The sequence below is a fragment of the Doryrhamphus excisus genome, chromosome 2, assembly GCF_030265055.1.
Source record: "Doryrhamphus excisus isolate RoL2022-K1 chromosome 2, RoL_Dexc_1.0, whole genome shotgun sequence".
Classification (NCBI taxonomy): Eukaryota; Metazoa; Chordata; class Actinopteri; order Syngnathiformes; family Syngnathidae; genus Doryrhamphus; species Doryrhamphus excisus.
Window position 1 is genome coordinate 27,280,210 of NC_080467.1, and position 15,187 is coordinate 27,295,396.

At 40.1% G+C, this 15,187-nt stretch overlaps 1 protein-coding gene across 9 annotated transcripts in view; it reads right to left on the reverse strand.

Annotated features, from left to right (window-relative positions):
* Window positions 1-15,187, reverse strand: part of anxa5a (annexin A5a) — a 64,259-nt gene that overhangs the window by 39,543 nt on the left and 9,529 nt on the right. For 4 of the 9 annotated variants that reach the window (XM_058065011.1, XM_058065010.1, XM_058065007.1 and 1 more), the window contains 3 exons: window positions 13,466-13,552; window positions 8,205-8,289; window positions 6,353-6,447 (listed from right to left, as the gene is read on the reverse strand). In XM_058065011.1, the coding sequence (XP_057920994.1) occupies window positions 6,353-6,447; window positions 8,205-8,289; window positions 13,466-13,552 (267 nt within the window). Of the gene's footprint in view, window positions 1-6,352; window positions 6,448-8,204; window positions 8,290-10,322; window positions 10,423-13,379; window positions 13,585-15,187 lie in introns of those variants that run through there. The other 5 variants (XM_058065014.1, XM_058065012.1, XM_058065013.1 and 2 more) reach the window with 4 other exon arrangements.

A 15,187-nucleotide genomic window follows, 5' to 3' on the forward strand; every position in this document is an offset into this window, starting at 1 on the left:
TTTTTTCAACTTGCTTCTAATGCACTTTTCTGATCAAATAAACAGGGGAAACCTCACACACACTCAACAGGGGCCCCAGAAGCATCCAAAAATGGCATAAAATGCCAGATTTTCATTTTGTCATTGTTGAAAAAAACGTAAGGGGTTAGTATGTCGTTTTTTTCATTTTTTTCAACTTGCTTCTAATGCACTTTTCTGGTCAAATAAACAGGGGAAACCTCACACACACTCAACAGGGGCCCCAGAAGCATCCAAAAATGGCATAAAATGCCAGATTTTCAGGGCGGTGATTTTTGAAAAAAAACCTAAGGGGTTAGTATGTCGTTTTTTTCAGTTTTTTCAACTTCTTTCTAATGCACTTTTCTGATCAAATAAACAGGGGAAACCTCACACACACTCAACAGGGGCCTCAGAAGCATCCAAAAATGGCATAAAATGCCAGATTTTCAGGGCGGTGATTTTTGAAAAAAAACGTAAGGGGTTAGTATGTCGTTTTTTTCATTTTTTTCAACTTGCTTCTAATGCACTTTTCTGGTCAAATAAACAGGGGAAACCTCACACACACTCAACAGGGGCCCCAGAAGCATCCAAAAATGGCATAAAATGCCAGATTTTCAGGGCGGTGATTTTTGAAAAAAAACGTAAGGGGTTAGTATGTCGTTTTTTTCAGTTTTTTCAACTTCTTTCTAATGCACTTTTCTGATCAAATAAACAGGGGAAACCTCACACACACTCAACAGGGGCCTCAGAAGCATCCAAAAATGGCATAAAATGCCAGATTTTCAGGGCGGTGATTTTTGAAAAAAAACGTAAGGGGTTAGTATGTCGTTTTTTTCATTTTTTTCAACTTGCTTCTAATGCACTTTTCTGGTGAATAAAACAGGGGAAACCTCACACACACTCAACAGGGGCCCCAGAAGCATCCAAAAATGGCATAAAATGCCAGATTTTCAGGGCAGTGATTTTTGAAAAAAAAAACGTAAGGGGTTAGTATGTCGTTTTTTTCATTTTTTTCAACTTGCTTCTAATGCACTTTTCTGGTCAAATAAACAGGGGAAACCTCACACACACTCAACAGGGGCCCCAGAAGCATCCAAAAATGGCATAAAATGCCAGATTTTCAGGGCAGTGATTTTTGAAAAAAAAACGTAAGGGGTTAGTATGTCGTTTTTTTCATTTTTTTCAACTTGCTTCTAATGCACTTTTCTGGTCAAATAAACAGGGGAAACCTCACACACACTCAACAGGGGCCCCAGAAGCATCCAAAAATGGCATAAAATGCCAGATTTTCATTTTGTCATTTTTGAAAAAAAACGTAAGGGGTTAGTATGTCTTTTTTTTCATTTTTTTCAACTTCCTTCTAATGCACTTTTCTGATCAAATAAACAGGGGAAACCTCACACACACTCAACAGGGGCCCCAGAAGCATCCAAAAATGGCATAAAATGCCAGATTTTCAGGGCGATGATTTTTGAAAAAAAACGTAAGGGGTTAGTATGTCGTTTTTTTTCAATCTTTTCAACTTGCTTCTAATGCACTTTTCTGGTGAATAAAACAGGGGAAACCTCACACACACTCAACAGGGGCCCCAGAAGCATCCAAAAATGGCATAAAATGCCAGATTTTCAGGGCGATGATTTTTGAAAAAAAACGTAAGGGTTTAGTATGTCGTTTTTTTCAGTTTTTTCAACTTGCTTCTAATGCACTTTTCTGGTGAATAAAACAGGGGAAACCTCACACACACTAAACAGGGGCCCCAGAAGCATCCAAAAATGGCATAAAATGCCAGATTTTCAGGACGGTGATTTTTGAAAAAAAACGTAAGGGGTTAGTATGTCGTTTTTTTCAGTTTTTTCAACTTCCTTCTAATGCACTTTTCTGATCAAATAAACAGGGGAAACCTCACACACACTCAACAGGGGCCCCAGAAGCATCCAAAAATGGCATAAAATGCCAGATTTTCATTTTGTCATTTTTGAAAAAAAACGTAAGGGGTTAGTATGTCGTTTTTTTCAGTTTTTTCAACTTCCTTCTAATGCACTTTTCTGATCAAATAAACAGGGGAAACCTCTCACACACTCAACAGGGGCCCCAGAAGCATCCAAAAATGGCATAAAATGCCAGATTTTCATTTTGTCATTTTTGAAAAAAAACGTAAGGGGTTAGTATGTCGTTTTTTTCAGTTTTTTCAACTTCCTTCTAATGCACTTTTCTGATCAAATAAACAGGGGAAACCTCACACACACTCAACAGGGGCCCCAGAAGCATCCAAAAATGGCATAAAATGCCAGATTTTCATTTTGCCATTTTTGAAAAAAAACGTAAGGGGTTAGTATGTCGTTTTTTTCATTTTTTTCAACTTGCTTCTAATGCACTTTTCTGATCAAATAAATAGGGGAAATCTCTCACACACTCAACAGGGGCCCCAGAAGCATCCAAAAATGGCATAAAATGCCAGATTTTCATTTTCTCATTTTTGAAAAAAAACGTAAGGGGTTAGTATGTCGTTTTTTTCATTTTTTTCAACTTGCTTCTAATGCACTTTTCTGATCAAATAAATAGGGGAAACCTCTCACACACTCAACAGGGGCCCCAGAAGCATCCAAAAATGGCATAAAATGCCAGATTTTCATTTTGTCATTTTTGAAAAAAAAAACGTAAGGGGTTAGTATGTCGTTTTTGTCATTTTTTTCAACTTGCTTCTAATGCACTTTTCTGGTGAATAAAACAGGGGAAACCTCACACACACTCAACAGGGGCCCCAGAAGCATCCAAAAATGGCATAAAATGCCAGATTTTCATTTTGTCATTTTTGAAAAAAAAAACGTAAGGGGTTAGTATGTCGTTTTTTTCATTTTTTTCAACTTGCTTCTAATGCACTTTTCTGGTGAATAAAACAGGGGAAACCTCACACACACTCAACAGGGGCCCCAGAAGCATCCAAAAATGGCATAAAATGCCAGATTTTCATTTTGTCATTTTTGAAAAAAAACGTAAGGGGTTAGTATGTCGTTTTTTTCATTTTTTTCAACTTGCTTCTAATGCACTTTTCTGGTCAAATAAACAGGGGAAACCTCACACACACTCAACAGGGGCCCCAGAAGCATCCAAAAATGGCATAAAATGCCAGATTTTCATTTTGTCATTTTTGAAAAAAAACGTAAGGGGTTAGAGTATGTGGTTTTTTTAATTTTTTTCAACTTGCTTCTAATGCACTTTTCTGGTCAAAGAAACAGGGGAAACCTCACACACACTCAACAGGGGCCCCAGAAGCATCCAAAAATGGCATAAAATGCCAGATTTTCAGGGCAGTGATTTTTGAAAAAAAAACGTAAGGGGTTAGTATGTCGTTTTTTTCAGTTTTTTCAACTTCTTTCTAATGCACTTTTCTGATCAAATAAACAGGGGAAACCTCACACACACTCAACAGGGGCCTCAGAAGCATCCAAAAATGGCATAAAATGCCAGATTTTCAGGGCGGTGATTTTTGAAAAAAAAAATAAGGGGTTAGTATGTCGTTTTTTTCATTTTTTTCAACTTGCTTCTAATGCACTTTTCTGGTCAAATAAACAGGGCAAACCTCACACACACTCAACAGGGGCCCCAGAAGCATCCAAAAATGGCATAAAATGCCAGATTTTCAGGGCGGTGATTTTTGAAAAAAAACGTAAGGGGTTAGTATGTCGTTTTTTTCATTTTTTTCAACTTGCTTCTAATGCACTTTTCTGATCAAATAAACAGGGGAAACCTCACACACACTCAACAGGGGCCCCAGAAGCATCCAAAAATGGCATAAAATGCCAGATTTTCATTTTGTCATTGTTGAAAAAAACGTAAGGGGTTAGTATGTCGTTTTTTTCATTTTTTTCAACTTGCTTCTAATGCACTTTTCTGGTCAAATAAACAGGGGAAACCTCACACACACTCAACAGGGGCCCCAGAAGCATCCAAAAATGGCATAAAATGCCAGATTTTCAGGGCGGTGATTTTTGAAAAAAAACCTAAGGGGTTAGTATGTCGTTTTTTTCAGTTTTTTCAACTTCTTTCTAATGCACTTTTCTGATCAAATAAACAGGGGAAACCTCACACACACTCAACAGGGGCCTCAGAAGCATCCAAAAATGGCATAAAATGCCAGATTTTCAGGGCGGTGATTTTTGAAAAAAAACGTAAGGGGTTAGTATGTCGTTTTTTTCATTTTTTTCAACTTGCTTCTAATGCACTTTTCTGGTCAAATAAACAGGGGAAACCTCACACACACTCAACAGGGGCCCCAGAAGCATCCAAAAATGGCATAAAATGCCAGATTTTCAGGGCGGTGATTTTTGAAAAAAAACGTAAGGGGTTAGTATGTCGTTTTTTTCAGTTTTTTCAACTTCTTTCTAATGCACTTTTCTGATCAAATAAACAGGGGAAACCTCACACACACTCAACAGGGGCCTCAGAAGCATCCAAAAATGGCATAAAATGCCAGATTTTCAGGGCGGTGATTTTTGAAAAAAAACGTAAGGGGTTAGTATGTCGTTTTTTTCATTTTTTTCAACTTGCTTCTAATGCACTTTTCTGGTGAATAAAACAGGGGAAACCTCACACACACTCAACAGGGGCCCCAGAAGCATCCAAAAATGGCATAAAATGCCAGATTTTCAGGGCAGTGATTTTTGAAAAAAAAACGTAAGGGGTTAGTATGTCGTTTTTTTCATTTTTTTTCAACTTGCTTCTAATGCACTTTTCTGGTCAAATAAACAGGGGAAACCTCACACACACTCAACAGGGGCCCCAGAAGCATCCAAAAATGGCATAAAATGCCAGATTTTCATTTTGTCATTTTTGAAAAAAAACGTAAGGGGTTAGTATGTCTTTTTTTTCATTTTTTTCAACTTCCTTCTAATGCACTTTTCTGATCAAATAAACAGGGGAAACCTCACACACACTCAACAGGGGCCCCAGAAGCATCCAAAAATGGCATAAAATGCCAGATTTTCAGGGCGATGATTTTTGAAAAAAAACGTAAGGGGTTAGTATGTCGTTTTTTTTCAATCTTTTCAACTTGCTTCTAATGCACTTTTCTGGTGAATAAAACAGGGGAAATCTCACACACACTAAACAGGGGGCCCAGAAGCTTCCAAAAATGGCATAAAATGCCAGATTTTCAGGGCGGTGATTTTTGAAAAAAAACGTAAGGGGTTAGTATGTCGTTTTTTTTATTTTTTTCAACTTGCTTCTAATGCACTTTTCTGATCAAATAAACAGGGGAAACCTCACACACACTCAACAGGGGCCCCAGAAGCATCCAAAAATGGCATAAAATGCCAGATTTTCTTTTTGCCATTTTTGAAAAAAAAACGTAAGGGGTTAGTATGTCGTTTTTTTTCAATCTTTTCAACTTGCTTCTAATGCACTTTTCTGGTGAATAAAACAGGGGAAACCTCACACACACTCAACAGGGGCCCCAGAAGCATCCAAAAATGGCATAAAATGCCAGATTTTCAGGGCGATGATTTTTGAAAAAAAACGTAAGGGGTTAGTATGTCGTTTTTTTCATTTCTTTCAACTTGCTTCTAATGCACTTTTCTGGTGAATAAAACAGGGGAAATCTCACACACACTAAACAGGGGGCCCAGAAGCTTCCAAAAATGGCATAAAATGCCAGATTTTCAGGGCGGTGATTTTTGAAAAAAAACGTAAGGGGTTAGTATGTCGTTTTTTTTATTTTTTTCAACTTGCTTCTAATGCACTTTTCTGATCAAATAAACAGGGGAAACCTCACACACACTCAACAGGGGCCCCAGAAGCATCCAAAAATGGCATAAAATGCCAGATTTTCTTTTTGCCATTTTTGAAAAAAAAACGTAAGGGGTTAGTATGTCGTTTTTTTCATTTTTTTCAACTTGCTTCTAATGCACTTTTCTGGTCAAATAAACAGGGGAAACCTCTCACACACTCAACAGGGGCCCCAGCATCCACAAATGGCATAAAATGCCAGAGTTTGAATTTTGTCATTTTTGAAAAAAAACGTATCCAAAAATGGCATTAAATGCCAGTGTTTAAATTTTGTGATTTCTGACAAAAAACGTATATATATATATATTTTTTTTTTTTTTTTTTTTGGGATGCATGAACTGTAGACCTAATAGAAACAATGAACAGCTTGAATCATGTCGTTTTAATACAACAACCAACCAACAAGGCTTAATGCTTTCTCAGGGCTTAAGACAGTTTTCCTGAATCCGGCCCTCGGCTGTCGGCCGTGACTACGAAATGGATCCTGGTGTTCGCCAGAGGGCTTTTGGGTCCTGCTGGACCGCCACGGGACGGAGACAAGCCACAACTATCTCTCTGTTCGTCTTACCTTTCCGTAGGCCTGTTTGTACGCCGCCTTTATTTGCTGCCGTTGATCGTTGCTGCGCGCCGCCAGCAGCATGAGGATGGCGTCTTCATCTGTCCCTAGGGGGACGTGGTCACATAGACACCAAATGACTTATGGGTAAGAGCCGAGCAACGCAGAGACAGTGAAGACAGCAGTGCTGCGTCTTTTCACCGCGCAAAGCTTTCATTTCAACCCCAAAGGAAGGAACGACCTTTTCCAGAAGGGGATCAACGTCTGAGGTTGCTGGTCTGACAATCAATGGCCTCTGAAAGCCAGCGGGGCTTCAGAGAAAAAAAGCGCCGTTGGATAAATAAAGCATGACGACGGTTAACACATAAGCAATACAACATTACGAAATGTTTTATATAAATATTTTTTAAAAAACATTGTTTGAAAGTTACTTGTGGTAACTACACCAGCATGTTTTTATATTTGGTGCTATTTTTGCTGTGTTAGCATTTAGCCATGCTATTTATCACCTGTCAACGTTAACATTCATTCATTCATTTTCTTCCGCTTATCCTCACGAAGGTCGCGGCGGGTGCTGGAGCCTATCCCAACTGTCTTCGGGCGAGAGGCGGGGTACACCCTGGACTGGTGGCCAGCCAATCACAGGGCACATATAGACAAACAACCATTCACACTCACATTCATACCTATGGACAATTTGGAGTCGCTAATTAACCTAGCATGTTTTTGGAATGTGGGAGGAAACCGGAGTACCCGGAGAAAACCCACGCATGCACGGGGAGAACATGCAAACTCCACACAAGATGGCCGAGGGTGGAATTGAACCCGCGCTAACCACTCGACCGCCGTGCCGCCGCTCAACGTTAACATGTTTCAGAAAAATAGCAAATTTAACTGATAGAAGATGACGACTGTACCATATGTCATTGAAAAAATAGTTTTACTGATATGCATCAGCTTGCATCAGACTGCTCAATGCCAAATAAGCCCCTCGACCTGCCCACACGCACAACCAAAACTTTAAATTATTGTTATTACACAGGAGCCAGGCAACGACATTTTGTTGGCAATTTCACTGCTGTGTTATTGTGCAATGACAATAAAGAAAGTCTTAGACTAAGTCTGAGTCTAAGTCTGAGTCTATGTCTGAGTCTAAGTCTGAGTCTAAGTCTGAGTCTATGTCTGAGTCTATGTCTGAGTCTAAGTCTAAGTCTATGTCTGAGTCTATGTCTGAGTCTAAGTCTAAGTCTATGTCTAAGTCTAAGTCTAAGTCTAAGTCTAAGTCTATGTCTATGTCTAAGTCTACGTCTACGTCTAAGTCTAAGTCTATGTCTAAGTCTATGTCCAAGTCTATGTCTAAGTCTATGTCTAAGTCTATGTCTTGGCCTATTTGATTCGCATTAAGCCTTAGCTTTGTACAGAGAAGCTAGGTGTGGCGTCAGGACACCAAAAATGAGCAAAATGAGATGCACTTTCCAAGCATGAGATCTTTGACTGTCGCCTGCTGACAGCTGGGCTAATGCTAAAAATAGCAAAGCGGGAGAAGCAATTAGATGTGTTTTTTGGCTTTGAGACAATGCTACTCACATAGAACCTTTTTGACAGCGGCTTGCTGGCATGCAAATGTGAATATCTGACTTTTGTTTATGAGACTTAGAACCGCTCATGCGTTTTCTTGCTGACGAGTTTGTGGTTCTTGTGTTCTTCTGATGTGACAAACTGCTTTTTAATAAGCCCAAACACAGAAACTTATTTAGGACAACAAACAATAGCGCCCTGACGGTCTTTTGCATCATCAGTAATAACAAAACCAATGAGAAGCAGCAGAGCGGAACAAGAAGAACGGAAAGGGTCGAGCACTAACCGAGTCCCTTCATGGCTTTGTGGAGAAGCTCGGCGTCTTGTTTGCCGTTGAAGTTGACAAAAGGTCGAACGCTGCCTCTGTACGCCTGTAGGGAGAAACAAAACCACATTAATGCTGTACATTTTATTTTACACAGCTAATTACACTGGAACCCATTTATGTCCACCCCCCCCCTTTGACTGGCTGAGCTAAGTGCTTTTCTTTATATCCAAAATCTCTGCTTGCACAGAGACATAAGACATAATGACTGTTATTCTAAATATAAATATAAATATAAATATAAATATAAATATAAATATAAATATAAATATAAATATAAATATAAATATAAATATAAATATAAATATAAATATAAATATAAATATAAATATAAATATAAATATAAATATAAATATAAATATAAATATAAATATAAATAATCATGCTGTTTTGTGGTTGAATATGCATATTTTACCACATTTTAGGCCATAACCCATGCTAAGCTAAGTCTCAACTCAGAACCCCCAACATCACTTCCTGTCCCACGCCGGATCATGAACAAGTAGCCTTATTTATGTCTTAAATGTCTCTTTATGTCTACTATATTGTGAGTGTATAATATGAGTGTAAAGGTGACTATAGGGGTGTTATTCTGTGTCTAGAGAGCTCTAATAATGTTTAGCATTCATTCATTCATTTTCTACCGCTTTTTCCTCACTAGGGTCGCAGGGGTGCTGGAGCCTATCCCAGCTGTCTTTGGGCGAGAGGCGGGGTACACCCTGGACTGGTCGCCAGCCAATCACAGGGCGCATATAGACAAACAACCATTCACACTCACATTCATACCTATGGACAATTTGGAGTGGCCAATTAACCTTTTGGAATGTGGGAGGAAACCGGAGTACCCGGAGAAAACCCACGCATGCACGCGGGGAGAACATCCAAACTCCACACAGAGATGCCCGAGGGTGGAATTGAACCCTGGTCTCCTAGCTGTGAGGTCTGCGCGCTAACCACTAGACCGCCGTGCTGCCCTAATGTTTAGCAATGTATTTAAAAACATGTTTTCTATGCTCTAGCAACAAAAATATTCAGATCACTTATTTAGAAATAAGTGATCCTACTTTGTGGATCAGACATTTGACCTGAAGCCATTTACTCCCAACTACAGCACACTTAAAAAACTAACTTTTAATCTTAATTAAGTTGAATTATAGAACATAATTCATTGTTTAATTTTACAGCAATTCTGCGTCAGAAGTGTGGATTTTGCATGGTAACATTTGGATAAAGTTTGACAATAAATGAGTAATCATCCTAAATATGTTTTATTACACTCTGATTTGCATCCTTCTGTTTAAATGGATTGAATTCAAGGTTCACTTTTTTTGTCCACTCACATTAGCTATGGTAAGCATACTAAATAAAACGTCCATGTTGTCCACAGGTAGAAAATCTGTCTGCTTCCACACCTGGAGTGGAATCAAACAAAGTCTGTGTGCTCCCACACCTGGAGTTCAATCAGTGACATCACAGGCATCCATATTGAGGGAGGATCCTATCTTTACCAAATTAAATGTTTTTACTTCAATTTCTATTCATGTTTTTAAATTGTTTTATCAACTCAACTTCATCTTAAAGCAGAATTTATATTTATAACCTTAGATTTTACCCTTAGCTTTTAACACATGATGATTCTGTATTTTTAACCAAAATAATATTTACATTTTTTAGCTTTTATCTATATGGTTCTTACAGTTCTTACAGTTCTTTTGTTTGTGTTATGTGACTCAACAAGACCACACACTGGACACACACACACACACATACACAGATATATATATATACATATATATATATATATGTATATATGTATATATTGCTAAAAGGGCCAAACAAATTGCATCCTAAAGAAGATTATCTGACCGGAATCTTTCCATGGTGCCCAACTCTAAAAGAGCTACCACCCCTTCTTAATAGTATTAATAATTCAAAAAGACATACAATCAACAATAAAGCCTCATTTTCGGGTGAAACTCGAAACTGTTTTTTATCGCTGCGCCATGTCGGGATTAAGTGGAACAATATGAATCTTCAAAATGAAACATTCTTAATGAACAAAATAATCATCGAACTTACTTATTTCTTCATATGATTCACGCAGAGCAACAAACAACACCGCCTTCTTCCTGATCCTGATCCTCGAGCTGTGAGGCGTTCAGGCGCGCTCGTAATTGGGGCTCTAACCAAATTTTGATTTTGGGGCCCTCACACACGGAAAAAATAATTTGGGGGCCCTCGACTGGTCACGGGGTCCTAAGCAGGTCTTAGCTTAGTTCCCTCATGCCGTGGGAATTCAACTGAGCTGCTAATTTTGTTACATGTGTAACAAAATTAATAATGGCTGACAATCAAAAACAGTAGATATGTTGCTGATGTGGTTGTGATCATCTCATTTGCATATACACTTCTTTGATTCACTTTTAGCATCATTATGTGTGGAATATGCTGTTTACAAGTGAAAAAAATTAGCAAGCACAACTATGGTGCATTCAGGGTCGCCTCTCTTCTAAACATAATCAAACAAAACTTGCATTCTAACTTGCATTTCTAACTCTAAGTTAGTGATTTTTCAGTAAAAATAATTTTAAAATTGATATGCACTTACATAAAATTTGATGTAGTTACTGATATATACATTTTTTCCGGTGGTTGGAGACCCCTGATCTAGAACACAAAGCTAAGATGTTTTGTTCAGATAGCTTAGCATACATTGACCAACATTTTTATAGGTTTTAGCATCTGTAATGTGCAAAATGTATCACACGCTTTAATTTGTATGTATGTGACACTGCTGACATTGGCTATAATAGCAAAAAGACAGCAATACATTTAGAATATTACCGCTAAGTGTTTATAACGCTCATAAAAAGCATCTAAGAATTTGACTTGCACCCATAAATGAAAGACAATAAAATCTGTTTAAGTATAAAAATGTTGGCTTTTGTGGCACAAAAGGCACAGCCATTGCCAAAAGATAAATAGCTTCCTGCAGGCCATGAAAAGTCCAAATAGGTTTGATGCTTGTCAGTCTCGTTAAGCCAGCATGGCATTCATCACATTCATGCTGCTAAAGAAAAAAAAACAAAAAACATGTCACGTCTACTAGTGGCTGCTGTGGCTGCTCCACCGTGGGGACTAAAAGAAAAAAGACAATAAAACATCTGGATGGGTTCCAGGTTGCTTTTATTTCTTCTTTCTAACATTTGTGAATCTCTTTGCATATACAGCGGTCGAGTGGTTAGCGCGCAGACCTCACAGCTAGGAGACCAGAGTTCAATTCCACTCTCGGCCATCTCTGTGTGGAGTTTGCATGTTCTCCCCGTGCATGCGTGGGTTTTCTCCGGGTACTCCGGTTTCCTCCCACATTCCAAAAACATGCTAGATTAATTGTGAGTGTGAATGGTTGTTTGTCTATATGTGCCCTGTGATTGGCTGGCCACCAGTCCAGGGTGTACCCCGCCTCTCGCCCCAAAGAAGGCTCCAGCACCCCCCGCAACCCTCGTGAGGAAAAAGAGTTGGAAAATGAATGAATGAATGCTAGAGACCTCCAGACATAAAATAACACCCCTAGAGTCACCTTTACACTCCTATTTACCCAACATAGTACATAGAATAAAAGAAAATAAGATATAATGTGGGCTGCATGGTAACAAAGTGGTTAGCGCACAGGCCTCACAGCTAGGAGACCCGAGTTCAACTCCACCCTCAGCTCAGGGTTTTCTTCGGGTACTCCGGTTTCCTCCCACATTCCAAAAACATGCTAGGTTAATTAGCGACTCCAAATTGTCCATAGGTATGAATGTGAGTGTGAATGGTTGTTTGTCTATATGTGCCCTGTGATTGGCTGGCCTCTCGCCCAAAAGACAACTGGGATAGGCTCCAGCACCCCCCGCAACCCTCGTGAGGAAAAAGCGGTAGAAAATGAATGAATGAATGCTAGAGCCCTCCAGACATAAAATAACACCCCTAGAGTCACCTTTACACTCCTATTACCCAAGAGCAAATAAGATATAATGTTGCCCTGTGATTGGCTGGCGACCAGTCCAGGGTGTACCCCGCCTCTCGCCCAAAGACAGCTGGGATAGGCTCCAGCACTCCCGCGACCCTCGTGAGGAAAAAGCGGTAGAAAATGAATGAATGAATGAAGATATAATGTGGGCTGCATGGTAACAAAGTGGTTAGCGCACAGGCCTCACAGCTTGGAGACGCGAGTTCAAGTCCCCCCTCAGCCATCCCTGCGTGGGTTTTCTACGGGTACTCCGGTTTCCTCCCACATTCCAAAAACATGCTAGGTTAATTAGCGACTCCAAATTGTCCATAGGTATGAATGTGAGTGTGAATGGTTGTTTGTCTATATGTGCCCTGTGATTGGCTGGCCACCACAGAAGCACACCCCGACCCACGTGACGATAAGCGGTATAGAAAATGAATGAATGAAAAAATATATAATAAAAATGCACACATTTCCGTATTCCTTGTTGTTCACTTTTTCTGTACAGTACTTCCTGCGGTGGCTATTGTCTATCAATGTAACACTACTGACACCTAGTGGCCAGTGTCTTCATCAACTTTAACCATGAAACAGCAGTATTTATGAATTCAGATATACTGTGCCCTGTGATTGGTTGGCCACCAGTCCAGGGTGTACTGAAGACAGCTGGGATAGGCTCCAGCTGTAGAAAATGAATGTATACATATTCACTAGAAAAGACATTTTGGGGTAGTTTTTACTAGAGGAAAAATGCAATTTTGTCCAAAATAACATTGTGAACTAGGTTGAAATACTTCCTGCATGTTTTGGTTGTCATTACAGACAGGTGTTAAAAATAGGTGCACCCACAAAACATTAAGACCATTGTGCAAAATCCACATAATCAGACGGCACGGTAAGCATGAAAGGTGTCAAATGAAGCGACTGCTCATCTTTTCAAAAGGAGACAATGCAGCCTTTTAGTCGTGAGTGGTCTCTTCACAGAATATGATTTCGCCGTGCAACATGTCGCCAAGCGATAATAACAATGATAAGCTCATTTGATCTGCGTCGGGCCTACAAAGAAAAACACTTTGACCTTTCTCGCTTGATTAAAAGGCTGAATGACGTCAACCGGGATGGTTTCTTTGCCAAAGACTCACCATGTCGTTTTTCTGGTGACGGGTCAGGAATTATGCTTGAGGATGAGAGTCGAAATTCTTTTGAGCGTTTCTAATGAGCTTCTCACCAGCACACGGGCGCCCTCGTCTCCTGGTCTCCTGGTGCAATCGTGTGTGCAGGAAGCGCATCCACCTGTGGTGTCATCTTCCACCGCCTGTCAATCAGACCCAGTCTCCATTGTATCACCTGGCACAAAGTGTTAAATGAGTAGTGACCTCTGAGCTGTCGTCATGGCAACACGGGTGGTCAGGGGTCCACAGGCGTTGAGAGGGTTTTGCAACTGTTAGTACACGGGATGTCGACAATTCTATTCAGAATAAGAAGCCATTAAAGCTCTTAATGGCCGCCCAAACACGTTGTTTTTGTTCATTCATTCATTCATTTTCTACCGCTTTTCCTCACGAGGGTCGCGGGGATGCTGGAGCCTATCCCAGCTGTCTTCGGGCGAGAGGCGGGGTACACCCTGGACTGGTGGCCAGCCAATCACAGGGCACATATAGACAAACAACCATTCACACTCACATTCATACCTACGTATGGACAATTTGGAGTCGCTAATTAACCTAGCATGTTTTTGGAATGTGGGAGGAAACCCATGCAGAGATGGCTGAGGGTGGAGTTGAACTCGGGTCTCCTAGCTGTGAGGCCTGTGCGCTAACCACTTTGTTACTGTGCAGCCCACATTATATCTTATTTTCTTTTATTCTGTGTACTATGTTGGGTAATAGGAGTGTAAAGGTGACTCTAGGGGTGTTATTTTTTGTCTGGAGGGCTCTAGTAATGTAAAGAAAAACTACTTAGAAGTTTTTCTGTGCTCTAACTACATAAATATTTAGTTTATCCAACTTATTGAAATAGTTTTATTACAGTCGGTTCTGGAAGCAATTAATCGATTCCAATTTTGCCGAGACGGTGTACGAAATCGGAGTCAAAATCGTCCGAATCAAACCAAAACTTTGCGGTTTTGCTGTAATATAAAAGTCAGGACAGCTGTGGTTTTTGCAGTCGCTAATTAACCTAGCATGTTTTTGGAATGTGGGAGGAAACCGGAGTACCCGGAGAAAACCCACGCATGCACGGGGAGAACATGCAAACTCCACACAGAGATGGCCGAGGGTGGAATTGAACCCTGGTCTCCTAGCTGTGAGGTCTGCGTGCTAACCACTAGACCACTGTTTTATGTTTATGAATGTTTTATGTTTATGAATGTGATTCTTTATTTTTAGAGAGTGACCTACAACGTGTCAAAATGGAATGAAATTAAAAGCCGACTCTAATTAAGATTCGGCGACTTCTACTGTGTTTTATTGATCGTCAACAAGGCTTGTGTATCAATCACTTAAGTACGTTTGCAAACGACCATCCATGCTAGCAGGCGTGGTCTCAGTGGAGCAGCCTGCAGCCTGATAGGCATCAGCACACACACACACACACACACACACATATATACACACACACCAGATCACATATCAGCGCACCTTAATTAAAGTGAGCACTTGTGAACGGGGCCTCCTCGCTCATCTGACTGGCGGTTGCGAGCATGCAGCCAATTTCCTTCAAGTCCAAATAAACAAGGCAGCTCGCAGCTAATAACACGTTTATCAGATTTAATGGACAGTCGCTGGACTGCTCGGAGACTCGCCGAGTAGACTCGGTCCGCCGTGGACAACGAGCACCTGAGCCTGCTGAGCAGATCGTGTTGCTTTAGTTGGACGGTAACGTCGTTAAAGGACTTTAAAATGAGCTTCACTGGATGGCGTTTTGTCTCGTGGAAGCTAACCTGACAAAG